Source organism: Rhea americana, unplaced genomic scaffold, assembly GCF_003343005.1.
Source record: "Rhea americana isolate MKP2758 unplaced genomic scaffold, rheAme1 scaffold_368, whole genome shotgun sequence".
Taxonomy (NCBI): domain Eukaryota; kingdom Metazoa; phylum Chordata; class Aves; order Rheiformes; family Rheidae; genus Rhea; species Rhea americana.
In genome coordinates this window covers 385,145-403,558 of record NW_028186499.1, presented here as the reverse complement: position 1 = coordinate 403,558, position 18,414 = coordinate 385,145, and the positions used below count along the sequence as shown (strand labels likewise).

The 18,414-nt window shown below is 54.5% G+C and overlaps 3 protein-coding genes across 5 annotated transcripts in view; all 3 read right to left on the bottom strand.

Moving 5' to 3' along the window:
• ZP1 (zona pellucida glycoprotein 1) overlaps positions 1-3,924 on the bottom strand; it is a 5,611-nt gene extending 1,687 nt beyond the window's left edge. The window contains exons 1-8 of the mRNA XM_085312497.1: positions 3,759-3,924; positions 3,140-3,261; positions 1,816-3,061; positions 1,509-1,652; positions 956-1,140; positions 771-868; positions 255-382; positions 1-177 (exon numbers count right to left, since the gene is read on the bottom strand). The exon at positions 1-177 is cut by the window's left edge and continues 12 nt beyond it. Coding sequence (XP_085168623.1) covers positions 1-177; positions 255-382; positions 771-868; positions 956-1,140; positions 1,509-1,652; positions 1,816-3,061; positions 3,140-3,261; positions 3,759-3,924 — 2,266 coding nt within the window. The remainder of the gene's footprint in view (positions 178-254; positions 383-770; positions 869-955; positions 1,141-1,508; positions 1,653-1,815; positions 3,062-3,139; positions 3,262-3,758) is intronic.
• A 7,676-nt stretch (positions 3,925-11,600) lies between these two features.
• BAAT (bile acid-CoA:amino acid N-acyltransferase) lies at positions 11,601-14,590 on the bottom strand. Of its 2 annotated transcripts, XM_085312570.1 has the most exons (4): positions 13,526-14,590; positions 12,917-13,386; positions 12,383-12,585; positions 11,601-12,257 (listed from the first exon to the last, which is right to left on the bottom strand). In XM_085312570.1, exons 2-4 carry the CDS (start codon positions 13,377-13,379, stop codon positions 11,670-11,672), a joined length of 1,254 nt encoding a protein of 417 aa, XP_085168696.1. In that variant the 5' UTR covers positions 13,380-13,386; positions 13,526-14,590; the 3' UTR covers positions 11,601-11,669. The 2 variants fall into 2 exon arrangements, with proteins under 2 accessions (XP_085168696.1, XP_085168695.1); XM_085312569.1 differs by having other exon boundaries at positions 12,917-14,590.
• A 90-nt stretch (positions 14,591-14,680) lies between these two features.
• On the bottom strand, positions 14,681-17,903 carry CCDC86 (coiled-coil domain containing 86). Of its 2 annotated transcripts, XM_085312572.1 has the most exons (5): positions 17,627-17,903; positions 17,484-17,596; positions 16,936-17,065; positions 15,601-15,675; positions 14,681-15,132 (listed from the first exon to the last, which is right to left on the bottom strand). In XM_085312572.1, exons 1-5 carry the CDS (start codon positions 17,885-17,887, stop codon positions 15,013-15,015), a joined length of 699 nt encoding a protein of 232 aa, XP_085168698.1. In that variant the 5' UTR covers positions 17,888-17,903; the 3' UTR covers positions 14,681-15,012. The 2 variants fall into 2 exon arrangements, with proteins under 2 accessions (XP_085168698.1, XP_085168697.1); XM_085312571.1 differs by having other exon boundaries at positions 17,484-17,903.
• Positions 17,904-18,414: the final 511 nt, after the last annotated feature.

The following is an 18,414-nucleotide window of genomic DNA, read 5'->3' as shown; positions in this document are numbered from 1 at the left end:
TGGGCCACTGTGGTTCTGCTGTAGCGCTGGTGCTGGGGGATGCCCAGCACTGGTGCAGGACCAGGACCAGGTTGGGGTCTGTCTTCTGGAGGAGGCGAACCTCTACGTAGATGGGGTCCCTGAGCACCTTCACAAGGGGATAGTCACTGTCCTCATGGTAGGTACTGTAGCTTTCATCTGTGAGAGAGGAGGGAGAAGCTAAGCTAGCTGTGGCCCTGTGGAGGCACCGTAGGACAGGCAAATGGGCTGCTCACCAGTAGCAATGCGCAGCTGGATCCGGAGAGGCCCTGGCTCGATCAGGGGTGCAGCTGTGGGGGGCACGGCAACCTCAACATGGACTGGCAGGAAGTCACTGGCATTGTAGATACAGCGAGCATGGAGGCTGTGTGGGGAAAGAGCAGGGTGAAGACAGAAAAGCCCAGTTTAGAGGAGTTCTAGGCTATCTCTCGACACCTCTGCAGCTTTTTAGTTCTCTCCCTAAGCAGGGATCAGCTCTTACTGCCAAAGGAGAGCTGGGCACCTGTAGCGCACAACCATGTTCTCAGGCCTTGGTACTTACATCAATCCCCAGTTCTGGCACCCAAACACTTGATAGGAGCCAGGAAGAGGGGGAGCTGTTTGGGCTCCTGATCTGCAAGGTGCCTTAGGAAGAGGTTAAGCAAGACAGGTTTTGCTAATGGGGAGATGCAAGCTCCCAGGTCCTTTCGGCAAGGAGAGCTGATGACCTTCACAGCCAGAAGCCAGCTCAGCCACCCCTTCCCTCCCCTTACATGTAAACACTGTCCCGCGTGATGGAGCCACGTGGTCCTGACTGTACGTCAATGGTAGAGATTAGCTGGTTCTCGTAAATCAGCCGATCCTCAATCACCTGAGGTGAACACACACACAGGGTCAGCTATCTCTCTCAAGATCCATGGGCAGAGATGCCAGAGGAACCAGGGGGCCATTCCCTTACCTGGACAGTGGTACCACACTGAGTGACAGGGAAGCGGAACATCACAAAAGCCTCTGTCACTTTGATGGGGTCACAGTGGGCCTCAGCATTGGCCAGCCGCACACTGTCCAGGTTGTAGGGCTGGGTGGAGAGGCCCCGGGGCACTACGATGATGAAGTGCCCATCCAGCAGGCACTGGACAGTTGCTGCAACATAAAGAAATGGAGTGCTCAGTGGACATAGGTTTAAAAAAGAGTCCAGGTCCTGATGGGCCAAGAGCATAGGTCCCATGTCATAACAGGTTTAAGGCCATGGGTACAGTGCTTTTTGCAATGTCCTCTGCCTTAGCTGGCTCTCCAAGGAAGTACAGATCTCCCATAGAACCCAGGTGGCTGATTTTCTTTCTCTGAAGTCCTGGGCTAGAGGCTCTGTCAAACATGACCAGTGCCTGCTTCAGTAGGGACCTCCAAGCCCCTTCATCCACACCAGTGGGTGGTGGTGAAGCATGTTAGAGATGACTGAGACATCTTCACAGACACACACACATACACCACCAGAGACCTGCGAGTCTTACCTGTATTGCCATAATAACAGGGAGAGATGCGGTCCATGTCATCATAGCAGCACCCCACCTGCAGACAGGCCTCGCGGCCCTGTGGAGCCACACATGGGATCTTCCCTGTGGTCACATGGCACTGCTCCCGTGTTAGCTGGGCACCTAAGGCAGCAGAAGAGTGAGAGCAGGTGCTTCACTGAGCATCTCTGCAGCCTCCCTGAGCATTCCCTCAGGGTTGTGACCGCTGGTGCTGCTCTAGGGGCAGAGAAAACCCTGCACCATTCCGCTTCCCTCCTCCCCTTCCCATTGGCAGGATTGTGAATACCTGCCCCTGCAGAGGAATAGAAGAGAGCCGTGGGGCGCAGCAGGCCAGGCTGGGGGTGAAGCCCAGGACGCAGCAAACCAGGCTGGACTTGGGGATGAAATTCTGGGTGTACTAGACCTGGCTGGGTTTGAGGCTGAAGTGCAGGACGTGCTAGACCTGGGCGGGCTTGGAGGTGAAGCCCAGGACGCACTGGACTCGGTCGGGACTGGCCAGGACGTACCAGTCCAGCTTGGCTCTGGGTGCCTGGGTGCACTCGACTTGGTTGAGACTGGGCCTGAAGGCTAGGATGAGCTAGTCCAGTTTGGGTCTGGACACCAGAGTGTATCAAACCAGCTTGAGAGTGAGTCTCAAGGCTAGGATGAGCTAGTCCAGTTTGGGTCTGGACACCAGAGTGTATCAAACCAGCTTGAGAGTGAGTCTGAAGGCCAGGACGAACTAAGCCCGGATGGGTCTGGGTTTGAATGCCAGGGCGTACCAAGCCTGTCAGAGTCTGAGCATTAGGGTGCATTAAGCCAGGTTGGGACTGGAGCTGTAGTCCAGGGTGAATGTGGCCAGATTGAGACTGTAATCCAGGATGAACAAGGCCAGGTTGGGACTGGGGCTGAAATCCTGGGTGAACAAGGCCAGATTGGGTCTGAACCCCAGGGCGTAGCAGGTCAGCCTGAGCTGGAGGCTGGATGCCAGGATGTAAACCTGGCTGAGGCTGAGCAAGGGGACGAATCAGGCCTGGCTGAGACTGGGACTGAACCCCAGGACGAGCTGGGCCTTGTTGGGTCTGAACGCCTGGGTGCACTAAGCCAGGCTGGGATTGAGGTTGAACTCCTGGGTGTACTATCCCTGACTGGACCTGAACCCCTGAGTGACCCTGGCCAGATTGGGTCTGAATCCCTGGGCGAAGCAGGTTGGGTTGCGGTTGGCGCTGAAGTCCAGGATGTGCCAGACCCGCCTGGGTCTGAGCCATGGAGTGGACCTGGTCTGAATGGGTTTGGAGCTGGTGCCCAGGAAGAGCTAAGGCAGACTGAGATACATGGTGCAGGAGGCCAGGCTGGGGCTGGGGTAGGGGAACAAGGATGCCAGCCTGGGTCTGGTGGATGCTGTTCCCTTGGTGCTCAATGCGCATGTTCCTGTCCACAAGGACATTGTAGTCAGCTGGCTGTGGGCAGGTCATGTTGACTTCATAGGAGGCAGCAATGACCCCACTGATCAGCACTTCCTCCATCCGGACCCTCAGAAAGTAGCGGTCTTCCTGCAACAAGGCAGAAGGGATAGTCTCCTCCAGTGCCTGCCAGCAGCTGAGCATAAGACGTACAGGATGGACCCTTACCTTCACGAGGACATGGCAGCCCTCATAGCCAGAGGAGAAGATCACTCCTCCATCATCCCCAGTGTTGAGCCAGTGGAGGCAGATGGAGCAGTTGGCCACTTCAAAGAGGGTGCCAAATTCGTCTGCGGAGACAGCACACACACACACCAGGTGAGAGGGGGTGTGTGTGGTAATGCAGGACATGTAGGCACAGTGCTTTGGGGGTGCAATAGCAGCTGCACACCATCACCACCGTGGTGCATCAGGTAGGGCTGGCCCCCATCAATGGCTCTTGCCTGCCCTGTGTGGATGTGCAGCAGACCCAAACTCCATCCCCGTAGCCAGACATTGTGTCAAGATGTTTCCCAGAGACATAGCTGCAAGAAATCCACCCTTCCACACAACCTCTTTCAGCAGCACAATCTGAGAGCAGTCCTATGTCAGAAACTCATTCAAGTATTTGGTTTACCCCAATGGTAATGAGGCTCTCCCCAGGCACAGGTGCTCCAAAGGACAAGACCTCAGCTGGGGCATGGGGGCATTTGGGTTTTGAATTAACAGCCAGGTGATTGTCATACTCTGGAGGGATCTCCCTGGGGGGAAAGCCAAGTGGGCTCACGCTCATGTCCCCACCACTTACCCAAGACTTTGAAGCGTACGGTGCGGCCTCGGGTGGGATATGCCTGGAGCTGCATGCCATAATCCCCGCAGTTGTAGCGGTACTGCAGGAGTGAGAAGGTGATGCCTGGCCCCGGGGACAAGAGAAGGATCAGAGCCACGAAGTAGCAGCTCCATCCCCAGCCCATGGCAGCAGTGATGGGCTTTCTCAGTTGAACAGCAATTTATATCCATCAGGCTGGGAAGTGGGGGGTGATCAGATGACCTGAGGGGCCGTGCTTGGGACAGTGTCTCCTGCCCTGCAGAGGGAAGATGAGCACAGCAAAATGGGCAAAATGAGCAAAATGCTCCTTGTGCCAGAGATCACGGCTTCTACACCATGAGCGACCTCATTGCCCCGGCCTCACTCCCCACGGTAGCCTTCTCCTGGCCATGTCAGAATTACCAGGGAGGAAGTGAAAGCTGTTCAAAGAAACAGTTTGTCCTGAAGTGGTGGCAAGGCAGGAGAAACTGTCCCTCCAAATGGGGAATCGAGACTGCTCGCCTGCTCTTCTGGCCAATCGAGATGGACCAAGCAAATTATGTGACCACACATACACAGAAAAAAGATCTTGGGGTGGGGAGGGGGCAAGCAGGAGGAGAGGGCTAATGGGCTCCCGTGTCTTTCTTTCTGCACAGTGCCAGTGCTTTGGCACAAGCCAAGGGAGGACAGCAATGCCTCCTGGCTCCCCATCAGATGCAATGTACATGGGTTCCCCACAGGATCAGGAGTCTATTTAAGGCACAGTGGGCGCAGCCTAAGGGTGCAGCTGGTCACAGCATCAAGATTGCTGCCAGCTTGTAGCAGCACAGTGCACACAACGTGCAAGATTCAGTGGAGAGAGAATTGGGCAGGTGGCTCCAAATAATCTTGCAAGCAAACCTGGGTCCCTACATGCCCTCCTGTGTGGTGCCTGTGGCTCTGCCTCTGCCCTGCTTGCAGTGGTGCTGGGGGGAAGTGAAAGTCATTCGAAGAAACAGTTTGTCCTGCAGCAGCAAGGAGTCAAGGGAAACTGTTCTTGCAGCTGGGGAAGTGAGATTGCTGCTCTGAGCATGGCCTGGGGCCAGGGCTCCCCAGGCCATCCCTTTGGTGTGTCCTTGCCTTTTTTTGCCTTGAGATGCTTCCCTGAGCCCAAGATGCAAACAGCCCTTGTGTCTAGTCAGCTTAGTGTTGCCTTCACCTTATACCTTGGTCAGATGTGGAGAAAAAAAAAAAAAAAAAAAAGAGAGCTTTAGATTCATGGACAGCCAAGTCCAGCCAGGTGGGCTGACCAGTGCATACTGGCTCATCATGTGTTTATCCTAACAGACTTGGGCCCAGGGAAACTCATCATTCATAATGGTAAAGGCGCTGTAGTGCTGTCTGCAGTGCTTTCAGCCTAAGAGTGCTGCAGGACTGCTACAAGGGTTACTTCAGGTGTGTGTCCATGTAAGGGACAGGGTCAGATGCCTGTACAAGTGGCAGCAATGTCACTAAGCTCTCATTTGCTCATAGAAGGTACAGAATTGAGGCTTTGAGTTCAAAAAGAAAACAAGTAGCAGAATGCATTCACCAAGGGGAAAGCCTACTTAACCAATCTGATAGCCTTCTATGATGGAATGACTGGCTGGGTAGATGAGGGGAGAGCAGTAGACATTGTCTACTTTGACCTCAGCAAGGCTTTGGACACTGTCTCACGTAACATCCTCACAGATCAGCTCAGGAAGTGTGGGTTAGATGAGTGGACAAGTGGATGAGTTCCTCTCTGAGGAACGGCTGCGAGAACTGGGCCTGTTTAGCCTGGGGAAGAGAAGACGGAGGAGGGGGTCTTGTCAATGTGTATAAATATCTGAAGGGAGGGTGTCAAGAGGATGGGGCTAAACTCTTTTCAGTAGTGCCATGCAAAAGGACAAGAGGCAACAGGCACAAACTGAACCACAGGAAGTTCCACCTGAACATGAGGAGGAATTTCTTCCCTGTGAGAGTGACAGAGCACTGGAACAGGTTGCCCAGAGAGGCTGTGGAGTCTCCTTTTCTGGAGATATTCAAAACTCACCTGGATACAATCCTGCCTAGCATGCTCTAGGTGACCCTGCTTGAGCAGGGAGGTTGGACTAGATGACCTCTAGTGCTCCTTCCAACCTTACCTATTCTGTGATTCTGTGAAAATTGAAGGTCAAGAGATGGAAAAGCAAAAAAGCAGAGCCAGAGACAAGTTCTTCCTGGGCTATGGAGCTTACATTGTGCTGCACAGTGTGAGCCTGGTCAAAGGCAGACCTACACAGACCCAGTTCTTGGCCAATTCACATTACGATGAAGAGGAAGGACCTTGGTCACCTCTAAATGCTGCTGACGGCAGCATTTTGCAGGTTCCCACTGCCTTTTTTTCCCTAGGCTTCAGCCCAAGTTTCCCTTCTGGGTCTCATCTTGCCAGAGATCARACTGACTCAGCTCCTCCCTCCCTCTTCTCCCCAGAAAAAGCATTTGGGGGCATTTAAAATCTTGCCTTGGAGGAGGTGCTGTCATTCAGCCTGAGTCAACAGACCTGGTGCAGCCATACAGCAACTCCTATTTCCTCCCCAGCACGAAGAGTTGAGAATAGCTGAGGCCAAGAGGATGCTAGAAATTGGCATGATAATGTGGTGGGAGCTATCACCTGCAGTAGCTGGGTTTGTGGAGCATTTGAGTTCCCCCAAAGACTATGAGGGGGGCAGCCATGTCACTGCTCTGCATCTAAAGGTAGGCACTTAGTGCATTAGAGACATCCCTGCAGGGCTGGAAGCTATAACATGACCTGCAACCYCTGTCTGGAGGCCAGCTGGAGCTGGATGCATAAGCTTAGATCTTCTCCTACATAGAAGTAGAAAACAAACATTTTTAAGACCTGATAAACAGCCCAAGGCATCTCTGAGAGGACTCATGACCATCTCCAGGGCAACTGAGGCCAACGAGGTTCTTTAGGAATTTCCTCAGGAGTTGACAATGACAAGGTCGTGCTGAGGCCAGTGCTAGCTGTAGAATACATGAGAACAAATAATCTTGTAAAGCCTAAGAGCAAGAGACGATCAGCAGAGACAAGACAGTAATGTGGAGAAAACAGCAACCATGGGGCCAACATATTGCCCAGCTGAGAGCCCCTGCAGGGTAAGGCTAGACACTCAGGCTCAGTCATCAGACTGGGGCAGGCTCAGGCTGCCCATCCCTGGGTTTTGCCAGCCTCAGCTTTGTTGCAGAGAAAGATTCTGCTGACCCCCTACACCCATCCGGGCACTTGCACAACAGTTCATGCTGTCCAGGCATCCCACCTCTGTGCCTCGCGTAGCTGGATTCCAGGTTTCTCCCATATTTTGAGGAGTGTTGTTTCTCTCCATGTGCACAAGCGGCTGTGACTGGCCATCAGCAATTTGCCTCCATGGACAGAGTCTGAGATGGAGGCAGGCAAGCACATTGGTTCACTAGGAGCCTGGCAGGATGTGGTTGTGGTCTAGGACACAGGACATGCTTCAGCATAGCACTGAGCTATAAACCTTCCCTTTGCTGTTGTAGTGTGCTCTTACTGCAATCTAGAACTTATTTTCCTGTTTTATAGCTACCTGCCCTGCAGGACTTGCAATATAAGTGAACAGGATTTTCTCCAAAGCAGACTCAGAGTTATGAGGAAGACCACCATCAGCAGACACAGCACAGCTAGAAGTACAGGAGATGGGTCTGGCCTGACAACATGGTCTGATGTGGAGAAGGCTGGCAAGTCATGACTGGTTTCTGAATGGCCCAAATGTAAGCAGACAGCAGTGATTCAGGCCTGCCTTACTTGGCAATAACTTTCTTACTCATGACTTGGGCAGAGCAGCGATAAGTCTGGTCATATACACTGAGGAAATGCTGCTCTGAGCAGCATGCACCATTTTAGTACCCTTGTAGGATTTCAAAGATTTCACTCTTTCCTTTCTCCTATCAGCTCTGCAGCATCTGCTAAGCTCCGTGGAGATGTAGCTTTGGTTAAGAGCCAACACATACACAGCATGAACTGTGTTCAAGAGGAGTCCACGTCACATAGATTAGAGGTGCTAGTGAAACCCGCTCCGCCAAGCTGCTTGCCATACTCAATTCCAAAAGTCTGTTGGCAGAGGACCAGCAGGGCTCTAGCAAGGGCAGGTAGCAGATGGACATGTTCCAGATGTATACCTGAAACCCAAGTGCAAAGGCAACACCAGTGACTGACCTGCACTGGTCTAGCCCACCTCGACCCGCAGGCTCAACTGTCCACATGTTACATACTTCTGACCCACCAGTTTCTTGTAGCTTTTTCTTGTATCAATAGGATAGTCATGGTTTCCCCTTTGCCTCCCTCGCTCCTCTCCAGTACAGGGGAAAGCCAACAGTCCCCACAAGCCAGGGAGGGAATTGGACTCCAAGCAAAACATTTTGGAGCCCTAAGCTACAGTATCTTGAGACTGACACTGGAATCCGGAGGTAGAGGCATCTCCAATTGCTCAACTTGCTGTAGGTGGTGTTGCTCACTGATGTTTCTGCTCACACACCCAGTTTAGTTCAGAAGTGCAGAGCAGCCATGGCCTCTTGATCCAAACTCCCCTAGTAGGAGGGAACAGGTACCAGGGTAACCAGATGTGGCTGCAGATGAAGAACTTCCTGTGCTGCCTACACCATCTACCCCAACTCCTGTGAGGTTTGACAGCCTAAGAATGACTCCTCACAAGACAGATTGCCTGCAGGTCACTGCTAGGCAGGAGGGACATTAGCCTCCTCATGTCCCTTTCCTCTTTGGAAGTTTTGGCCATTTATTACTGCTCTGTCAAGGACTCTCTGAGAGGCAGAGTCCAGAAAGACAAAGATGGAAATGATGGGGGGAATGGCAGCTCAGTCAAGGCTGGGCCAAAGGGCACCAGCCAGATTCTTTAGTTGTCACCTGAGAATGGACACCTGAGGATAAAGACAAGACAAATGAAAAGCTGCCCATCTACCTGCTGGAAAGACGGAATGGGAGCACTATTCTCCCTGCCTCCCTCATCCATCCACCAGGATGGGTCACTGGGGCTCTGCCAAGGGCAGGCCCAGCATGGATGCAGAGCTAGAACCAGGCTGGGCTCCTCTCTTCCCAACATGTAAATGGGGTCCCAGAGCACCTTCACCAGGCAGTATTCATCATACTCATAGCAGTGCTTGCCTGTGGGAAATAGGGAAGAGCTGCAGTGATGACGGCTGTGTCAGAGAGAGGTCCATGCAGAGATCCTCCTACCTTTGGCAAGGATCAACTCAAGTCAGAGGTCCAACATGGCAAACGGGAGCCAGCATGGGGTTCAGGAAGCATGGAGGTGCGGATGTTGCTGGGGCTGTAAATGCAGCAGACGTGGAGACTGTGCAGGATGGAGGGTCTAGGGACAAGACTCCTTTGATTCGAATCCGAGAACACAACCATCTGCTCCTAGTCACAAGCTCACCAGCCCCGAGAGCAGCAAGATTGGGCATGACTAGGCCTTGAATCCAGGGCTTCTCTGTCCCTACCAAATGCGTTTTGGCCTCTCCTCTGATGAGAACCTCCTGCCAGCCGACTGCAGGTGGGATTGTTACCAGCTCAAGTATTCACAGGAAAAACAACAACATGGAAAAGCATAAAATCCTACCATAAAAAAAGCAGAGTGTTAGCAAAAGAGGGCATCTCAGCAGCACCCTGCTGCAGGGAACCCTGGAGCCAAACCCTCCCACCTGACTGGCCGTCAGGTGCCTAATCAGGCTGGCAACCAGACTAACACTTGTCCTGGTAGCTCATTAACTTCTGCTGTCTTTAACGCCCTGGCAATGACTGCTTTGTACTTGTAAGCTGCAATATCCTCCTTGCAGAACCTGCCTGTGCCTGAAGAAAGTAGGAGAAAAACCACAGCCCTACTACTGTAGTAGCAAAAGGCTGGAAGCACAAGGTTTTACCAGGTTCCTAGAGGGATGCTGGAAGGCAAGTGTCCAATTTGGGGTTGTCTCTGATGCTTATGGGGACATTTACCGCAGGGTGGAAAAACAGCTCCCACACACAAAGAGCTGCTCACCAATGTGAACATTTTACCCCAGAGAGCAAAAAGGGTTGTCTCAAAGCCCCAGCTTCTGGGGTCAGGCAGTCATTTGAGATCATTTGGTCTCTTAGTGGGGGGAAAGGATTGTTTCTTAACCTCTCTGATGGCAGAGAGCGCAAGGAAAGCAGGAACTCAGAGACACCAAGCCCTGCAGACTAGCAGAGGGACTGTGCAATTCAAAGAAAAGGAAAAGAACTGCAATTTTTTTTTAACCTAGTCTGTGATTTCAAGAGCCACTTTTATATTTTGCAGGATTAGGGGTGGTGGTTTACACTGAGGATTTGCCATGGGATTCAGGACCTTCTGGGCCTGCCTCAGCACTGAGTCCAGAGATCATCCTAGAGGAGCAAGATGGTGGTGAAATCAGGAGTTTGACATGGATGGTCAGCAACAAAAAGCAGCACATTCGCTTTGCCTTTTCCGCTTTCTTTTTCTTTCCTTTCTGCTCATGCAGAAAGGAATTACGCAGCCTGCAGGGATGGATCCTTTTTTCAGGTTGCTGTAGGGCAGTGGGTTGTAAATAGGGGGTGCTGGCATTAATAAACTTTTTTTGTTTTCCCTCCAAATCAGGCATGGCTGTATCAGCTTTTCCTCTACCAGGCTGAAAAGGAGTTTGTAACCAGAGGATGCAGGTTTAGGGGTTATTCTTGCTAAAGTAACTAGGACTTTCTGAGCTCTTCCAGGGGTAGGGGGGAGGGATCATCTGAAAAAGAAAAAAGTCTCAAATCCAGGTGTGGCTGCTGCAAACCCAGGGAAGGAAGGAAAGAAGGAGAGCCAACCTTGCCAGAGGGTGCTAGCCACTGACTTCCAAAAACAGGATCTCAGGAGACACATGAGGCTGGAGACAAGGGCATTAGGGTGGAGGAAACTCTGCCGCCCGCATCCACAGAGGAAAAGCAGCCTGGTGAAGGAAGGCGGAATGAGGCTTTAAGTTTAGCAAAGAAATGGTGCCAAATTGATGCAACCAAATACACTGCTCAAACTCCTGCTGGCTTGTTGTGCTCAAAATCTCATCCTGGGCAAAAGGCACATGCTGCATGTGCAAGTGTTTATCATTAGCCTGATTAAAATCTTAACATGCTCACCAAAGAATTGTTAGCAGCCCAGTGACTGTGATCCTAGCACTATATGCTCAGACTATATTCACTATATATAAAGTATGTACAAAAGCTATTGCATTGTCCATGGACAGATGCATGGGTAGCCATCCTGGGGTCAGCAACACATGGATGCAGCTGTGGGGTTGCTTGTATCCAGCTGCATCACGGAGTATGTTTAAATACAAGCAGAAAAGGGAATTTTGCTTGCTTCCCAGCCTATTTGTAAATTGAGGGACCACTCTTATTCCAGGGAGGATTTGCTACTTTTTTTTTTTTAACAAATTTTCAGAGAGCCCTAGTTCTCACGAAACCAGGCCATGCAGCGAGGACCCGTCCAGGGTCTGAGAAGCCCGGGTGGGTGGAGAAGGGTGTCACAGCACAGCCTGAGAAACGACAGGCATAGCTCAGGAGAGGGTGCTGAGTCTGGAAGATATGGCCAAATATGGTAGCTGAGGATGCATCAGCTGCAAGACCCCTGCCCAGCCATGGCAGAGGCAAGGTGACAGGTCCCCCAGAAATGGGGACATCAGGTGCAGCTCATGAGGGATCATTTTCCTGGCAGGGGGCTTTGCAGTCCTGCAACTCCCCAGTGCCCAGACCCCGCCAATGAGGCTGGTGCCTCCCTTCCCAGGAACACAGGCTGGACACACACCAGCACCAGCTGTAGTCATGCACTTTATTAGCATCTGCTCCTCCTAGACCTTTTGTCCTTCATGGACACCCCATCACCATCACAACTGGCAGCTGGTGGCAGGGCCCAGATGCAGCTCCAGAAAGCGGATAATCTCCTGCCATGAGTGCTCCTGGGCCCTGGCATGAGGCTGGGGCTCGCCCCCCCACAGCACTGGCATGGGGCTGCCCCGAATGCCTGAGATGCTGCAGAGTGGTGAGCCAGGTGGTTCAATGAGGTGCCCAGCCCCAGGGTAGGAGAGCAGGCGGTAGCTGTCCTTTCGCATCCGTGCCATGGCCAGCTCAGCGAAGAGCTTGCTGTTGAAGTTGCGGTCAGCCTCCCCTACCACGAAGAGCACCTTGCCCTGGACCTTCTCCACAGGGATGGCGGAGCTGCTGTGAGCAGGGTCCCGGGGGTCCCCAAAGACATTAGCATTGTCCAAGGCCCCCAGCTCTGTGAGCACCAGGTACTCAGGATAGTAGGGAATGGGGGGGATGCGAAGGCCCTTGTAGAGTAGCGGGGTGCCATGGAGGGAGGCTGTGCCGTTGATCCACACTGTGGCCACCACTTGCGGGAGGAAGGTGGCCATGGCCAGGGCCACCTCTGCCCCTTTGGACACGCCGATGACACCCAGACCAGGGCCTCGCACCTGCAGTGGGACCAGAGTCAGATGACTCTGCTCAACAGCACCTTCCCACTTCCTGGGACATCCCTTCTCAGTAGGGCCTCCCCGGACCAGGGCACTGGGGTCCCCCACAACACAGCGGCACTCACCTTGGGGTGCCGGAGGAGCAAATCAGCTGCCTCCTCAAAGTACTCCAGGTCCAGCTCAGCCAGCACACGGGGCAGGTCATCATAGGCAAAGAAGGCCAGGGCCAGCACCACGAAGCCCCGGCTTGCCAGCAGCCCAGCTCGAAATTCGATGAGGCCCCCCGCACCCCCAAACATGTCGATCACCCCTGGGAAGGGCCCAGGTCCTGCAGGCAGCAAGAGATGCCCGTTTCCATCCAATGGTATCCAGGGATACTGCTCCCAAACCAGAAACCCTGTTGCCATCCCAAAGGTCAAAACACAACCCCAGAGGCTTGAAGGTTTTTCTGGGGAAGGGACCTATGGAAAAATCATCAAACCCCAGGTGCACTCAAACCCATTTCCAAGCTGTAAACCGTGGTGCTGGATGGGGATGCTGGAAACCAGTCTTCCCCCATTGCTCTCTGGACCTGTGGGTCCTGCCAGGTGCAGGGGTGGCTCCTGGGGAGGCACAGCTGGGGATGGGTGACAGGGTGCTTTCTGACTCCTGGTGCTCACCTGGTGGCAGGAAGAGGGCCCCACGGACCCTGCCCTCACGGATGGGAGCTCGCTGTACACCAGGGCCCACATACCACCGCTCGACGGTGCAGGCAGCCAGTGGCTGGTCCCCAGGCTCCGTCACCAGCTGGAGGGCGTCAAAGACCTCGAGGTGGACACGGAAAGGGCTGCCTACCACATCTCGCTTGACCAGCCGCTGAAAAAGGGTGTTGGGACGCAGAAACCAGAAAAGCCCCATAGGCCAGATGCCAGTGAAGTCACCTCCCAGGGCAGCATGGCTCTCAGCATCCACCTCGCCATCCCCATTGGCACGGTAGAAGGCACGTGCCTGGAAGCGGACACCACGCTCATCTGTCAGTGAGGCCAGCAGGGTTACCAGTTGGGAGGGGGCCAGCCCACACACACGCACCCGCACTGGCCTGTCAGCCAGTGAGGATGAGGGCATCACCGTCAGCTCCACCATGGTGGGCCTAGGGGACAGAGACACTGCATGTCACACCGCTACACTGGCCCCAGGGCAGTTGCAGGAGGTGCTGGATGCTGCCATACAGCCCCAGCCCAGCTTCTGTAGCCCTGAAATCATGGGCATGGGCTCTAAGCCTCCCTTACCTGGCCTGGGTGAAGGCTGGTCCACAGCACTCAGCTTTGGACGGAGTAGGTTGGAAGCAGGGCTCATCCTCCCCCACTCTCGTCTTTTATCCAGAGCTCCTCCACCGAGACAATCATTAATCCAGGAAGCAATCAAGCAGCAGAGCACGTGGCCTCCTGCCCATGGGGTTGATGACCTGGGAGAGACCCAGGGCTGCTCCACATCTCTGCCATACCCCACAGCTCCCAGCAGATCATTTCACCCTTCCAGTGCCCCTGCTCTCATCCATGACGAGGCAGAAAAAAAAAGTCAAAGGCCTGGGTGCTGCCCTGCACCTGGTAAAACCACTAATCTCCATCCAACTGGTAACTCTGCTCAGGCCCTTGAGGTTCCCCACACCCTATGAGCCTCCTGGCAGTCCATGAGAGCAGGCAGCTGCTCATTAACCCACCTCCCAGTTCTGCTCTGTCTCCAAGGGACACGCAGCAGGCGCACAGCCGTCTTAGAGGCTGGCTGGCTGGCTGCCAGCTCCCTTGTGAAGCTCCCAGCCCTTGGCACTGCCCTTTCCACCTCTGGTGCCAGGGAGCCTTGCAGCAATCAAGGTCTTATCTCCTCCTCCAGCCTTCTAGTTATCCCCACCTCCCTTCTGCTCCTTGGACGAAGCCCACTATGCCCCAGCCCAGGGCCCACCTGTGGCCCATGTCACAGCGTGCACAGATAAACACAAATGTGGGGAAGAGATGTGTGGATTTCCAACCCCAAGCCCCTTTCTTTCATCTGTCTCCCATCCACCATCTCCTGACCCAAACTCCAACTCCCATCTGCCATGAAGAGATGCTCCAGCTCCTCCTAGCATCCCCCGGAGGAGATAGACAACAGAAGTCTGATGTGAATTGTGCTTTCCTCTTCTGCAGGCTCCATACTACACCAAAGATGAACTCACTTCCCCCTTCTACCCCACACAACAGGCTCCAGCAGGGCAAGACCTCTGCCTAATGAAGGCCTTGGTGCTCTGCAACCACAGGAGGATCCACTCCAGCCCAGAGATCACTCATTCCCTGGCAGAGCAAAGGTCTTGAGCAGCAGCTTTTTCTGGAGATGTGACTCCCCCTTCCCCAAGCCCTTAGGGGTGAGTCCAGAGCCCTTCACACACACTTTTTAAAAGAAAAGGCAGATTTGGGCAGTTGAAGCAGTTCTTATTCCAGTGCCAGACAAGACTCAGCCCTGTTCCAGCCTGGCAGCAGCATGCCAATTTTACAGGGAAGGAGGAATTCGGGAGCCTGTTCTGATGGTCACCCCACACCAGCTCGGTCCCTCTCTCCAACTGATGCCAAGGGCCTGAGCAGCATCTCCTGCCCACAGAGCCAAGAAAACATCCCCGGAGTGCCAGAAAGGAATGGGATTTGCGGGAACCCCAGCTGCCTGGGCCTGGTGGAGCAGTAGGCTGGCCAAGGCCAGGATGGTGCATCTATCCTGCAGCCCAGTACCATTTTCCCGGGCACTAGTCTCATTCCGCTGCTGCTTTGCACCGCACAGGCACCTTCTGGAGCAGGGCCAGCGTGTCCCGCTTCTCCACCCGCCGCAGCTGTTTCTTCTTCGCCCGCTTGAGCTTCAGTGGGTTCTGGATCTGCAGGAAGGGGAAAAGGGCAGGTTCAGGGCAGGCACAGAGACCACACTGGGGAGTCAGGCCAGGCAGGCACACCAGGGCTCCTGTCCTCACATTACCCACCTCAGCAGCATGGCTAGCAAAACCTAGGCTAAGCTGGAGACACCCAGCAGGAGCCAGGCCCCTCTCTATAGGGCTGTAGGACAGCAGCCTACCAACCAGCTGCAAGAAGATTTTCTTCCTCCCACTGCAAAGACAGGATCTAGCAAAGACCAAAGTCTGTGCACAGAACCAGCCGGGTTTGTCCTTTCCCTAGCCCTTTCAATGCTGCTTAAAGCATCTCTCTAAGCCCCCAGGAAAAGGGAGCAAAGTAGGGAGCAGCAGCAGGCTTGGAACAAGCCCAAACCAAACGCACGGATCGCAACACAGCCAGGCCTGCAATGGTGCGATGCCCCAGGTACCTGGGAGGTGCTTGAGAGTGTGACTCACCACCTGGACGATCTCTGCTTTTCGTTCGTTCTCCAGGCGCCGTTTCAAGTTCTCCTCCCGCCTCCGCTTCTTTTCCTGTGGGAACAGGATGAAACATTTGCTTTTGTTTGTGTCCTTTGGGCTGGAGACATGGAAAAGGAGGAAGAACAAATCCAAGCAAAGGAGGAGAGATGACTCCATTGTCTACATCAGCTAGGAGAGCCATCAGCAAACTCAGCCGCCTTCCTTGAGACCCAAGAGCTCCCTCTTTCCAAACTACACATCAACAGGGATCAAGAGCAAGCAAACAACTTCATGACATCCATCTCCACCGACCTGGCCAGGACACAGTCTCAGCTTTCTATTTTACTCTTGCCGGTTGTGCAGCTACTGGTGGGGGGGAGACGGACAAAAGCACTGACTGGTGGTGCAGAGCCACAACCCCTTTACACCAACCACACAACCATGGTGCTGCTGAAGGGCACACTACCCTCTCCTCCCATCACTTCCCTTACACCAGCCACATCCATGCCACAAGATGAGTCAGATCTGCCCACTAGAAGCCAATGAAGATGAGCTTCCAGACAGAAGCAACTCCCCCAGGGCCACAGTTCATGCTAAGATGACTAACAAAGCAGGGACACCAGCATGGCAAAGGCTGGACCCTTCCTTTTGTCAGCAAACATGCAGACACATTTGCTTGGATACACCAGTCTGAGAGCTGCAGGGCTAGAATAGCACAGGTGATACCTGCCAGGCACGAAATCTGCCAGCACAAGGTCAAGCCATCAGCACTCCCTCCCACTCCAGAAAAACTTGAACTGTCTGCATGAGTTTATTTCAAGTCAGTGACACACAGCATGTGACTATCATTACCTAGATATGGCATAACAACAGAGAATTCACTCTCTTGCCTGGCCACCATCCAGAAGAATGGCAGCTGGAAGGAGCCAGCCTTGCGCAAGCTGGTGGGCAGGCAGCCTGCAGGTGGAGCATGCTCTGCTGTTATAACCCCGTGGCCTCAAAGCCCTGGATGCAGGCAAAGACATGCAGCTAACAATGGGGAGAGGTGAAAAGTCTCTAGCCACAGCCTGGCTCTGCAGAATGCCAGGAATCTCACAATAGCAAAGAGACCAGGCAGCTCAATCTGAAGACTGGGAAATCACAGGCCCCAGCAAACCCTCCCCATAGGGTGCCATGGTCACCACAACCCCAGAGACAGAGCTGGGCATGGGCAGAGTTGCTGCCCTGCAGAAGTGGTTGGGTGATGCTGCCCCAGTTGCCCATGGGGTCCTGTGTCCCGAAAGCCCAGCTCCCACATTCCCTACCAGGCACTGGGACCCAGACGCCCGTTACCTCTCGCTCCTTCTGCTTCCCCTCCTGCAACTGCCGCGCCAGGTCCTTGACAAGCTTCCTCTTGCACCGCTCCTTCATCTTGTGCTCCCAGGAGGTGTGAAGAGGTTTGTCCTGGATCATGTGCGAGAACCTGGGCAGGGAGAGGGACAGGGAGAGAGGCACAGACAGAGTAAGCGCTTCCCTCCTTGCAGCTCAGAGAGCCCCACAGCAGTCTTGCTCCCCTCCAAGAACTCCTTCAGTCAGCATCTCTGCAAGACTTCTCTCAGCTCAGGGCATCCCACAGCAGTTTTGTCTCCCTCTAAGTCCTCCTCAAGACCTCTGCCCAGCCCAGGAGTCCCCCCAAACCATCCCAATGGCTCAATCTTCTCCCCTCCAAAAGACAGCCCTGCCCCCCAAGTCAGGACCCCTCCCAGAGCCCCCCTAGGTTCACCCACCCCCAAACTGACCTCAGGCACCCAACTTAGCTCTCTCTTCGAACCTCCCCCCAACTCAGTGACCCCCACAGCAGCTTTGGTCGTCCTGCCCCCAGAGGGCCCACTCGGCCCCACCTCTTCTTCCTGGGGTCCTTCCACACCCGCCCAGACTTCGGCCTGCCCCGAGGGATCATAGCCGCCGCTGCCGCCGTCTCCTCCTTCCGCCTCTTGGCGGTTCTCCGCGCCGGGGCCGAAGCCAGGGCCAGTGCTGCCGCCGGTGCCTTCCCGGGGCCAAGTCCTCCCTCAGCAGCCCCGGAGCCCGGCGGCAACTCTCCAACCGGCCCCGGCTCCGCCGCCCCCCCGCGTGGCCGCCCCATCGCCGCGTGCCAGGCGCCGCCCGATGACGTGTACAGCACCCTGCGCGGCCGCCTGTAGCCGTGTGCCCGGCGCCGCACGATTACGTCACAGCGCGCGACACATCGCACATGCTCAGAGACTAACCCGGCCGCCATATTTAGGCCGGGCAGCGCGAGCGCCATGTTTGTGCTGGGCCTAATGACCTTTGACCCGTTGCCGTGGCGCCCCGGGGCTTCAGCGAGGCCTCCTACCGCCTCGCGGTGCCGCGGGGCTGGCGGGGCCCAGGAGCCCAAAGAGACACCCACGAGGCCAGCCAGCATGACCTGTTTATTGCAGACACCATGCAGGACAAGAGCTGAGATCCACAGCATCCGCTCTGCCCCGCTGGTCCCCAGTTGCCTCTTGGTCCCATGGCTGCTGCTGCTTCTGTGGCTCTAACACATCTGCATGGCAGGGCTAGGAGGAGGGTGGGTTGCCACGCCCATATTGGTCTGGAAGAATGCTGGCTCTGTCCACCTTACAGAACCTGGGAAAAAAGGGAAAGCAGAAATGATACTTTGTGTCTCATTGAGGTCACACAGAAAAGTTGCCATGAGCACACCAACTTTCACTGACCTTGTTGATGGTACCTTCTCAAAGGAGGAAAGGGGGGACATATCTGGCTCTTCTTCCACTGAAATGCCCTAGCTGACTTCTCCCTCACTTCAGA

What these genes read in the sequence shown, in the direction of transcription:
- BAAT (XM_085312569.1), bottom strand. Translation starts at nt 13,379, where the DNA reads ATGGTGGAGCTGACGGTGATGCCCTCATCCTCACTGGCTGACAGGCCA. An exon ending in GGCCCTCTTCCTGCCACCAG is followed by an intron (nt 12,586 to 12,916) that starts GTGAGCACCAGG and finishes TGCTGCCTGCAG; the next exon opens with GACCTGGGCCCTTCCCAGGG. An exon ending in TGCTCCTCCGGCACCCCAAG is followed by an intron (nt 12,258 to 12,382) that starts GTGAGTGCCGCT and finishes GTCCCACTGCAG; the next exon opens with GTGCGAGGCCCTGGTCTGGG.
- CCDC86 (XM_085312571.1), bottom strand. Translation starts at nt 17,887, where the DNA reads ATGGCGCTCGCGCTGCCCGGCCTAAATATGGCGGCCGGGTTAGTCTCT. An exon ending in AAGGACCCCAGGAAGAAGAG is followed by an intron (nt 17,066 to 17,483) that starts GTGGGGCCGAGT and finishes CTCCCTGCCCAG; the next exon opens with GTTCTCGCACATGATCCAGG. An exon ending in GGAAGCAGAAGGAGCGAGAG is followed by an intron (nt 15,676 to 16,935) that starts GTAACGGGCGTC and finishes CTGTTCCCACAG; the next exon opens with GAAAAGAAGCGGAGGCGGGA.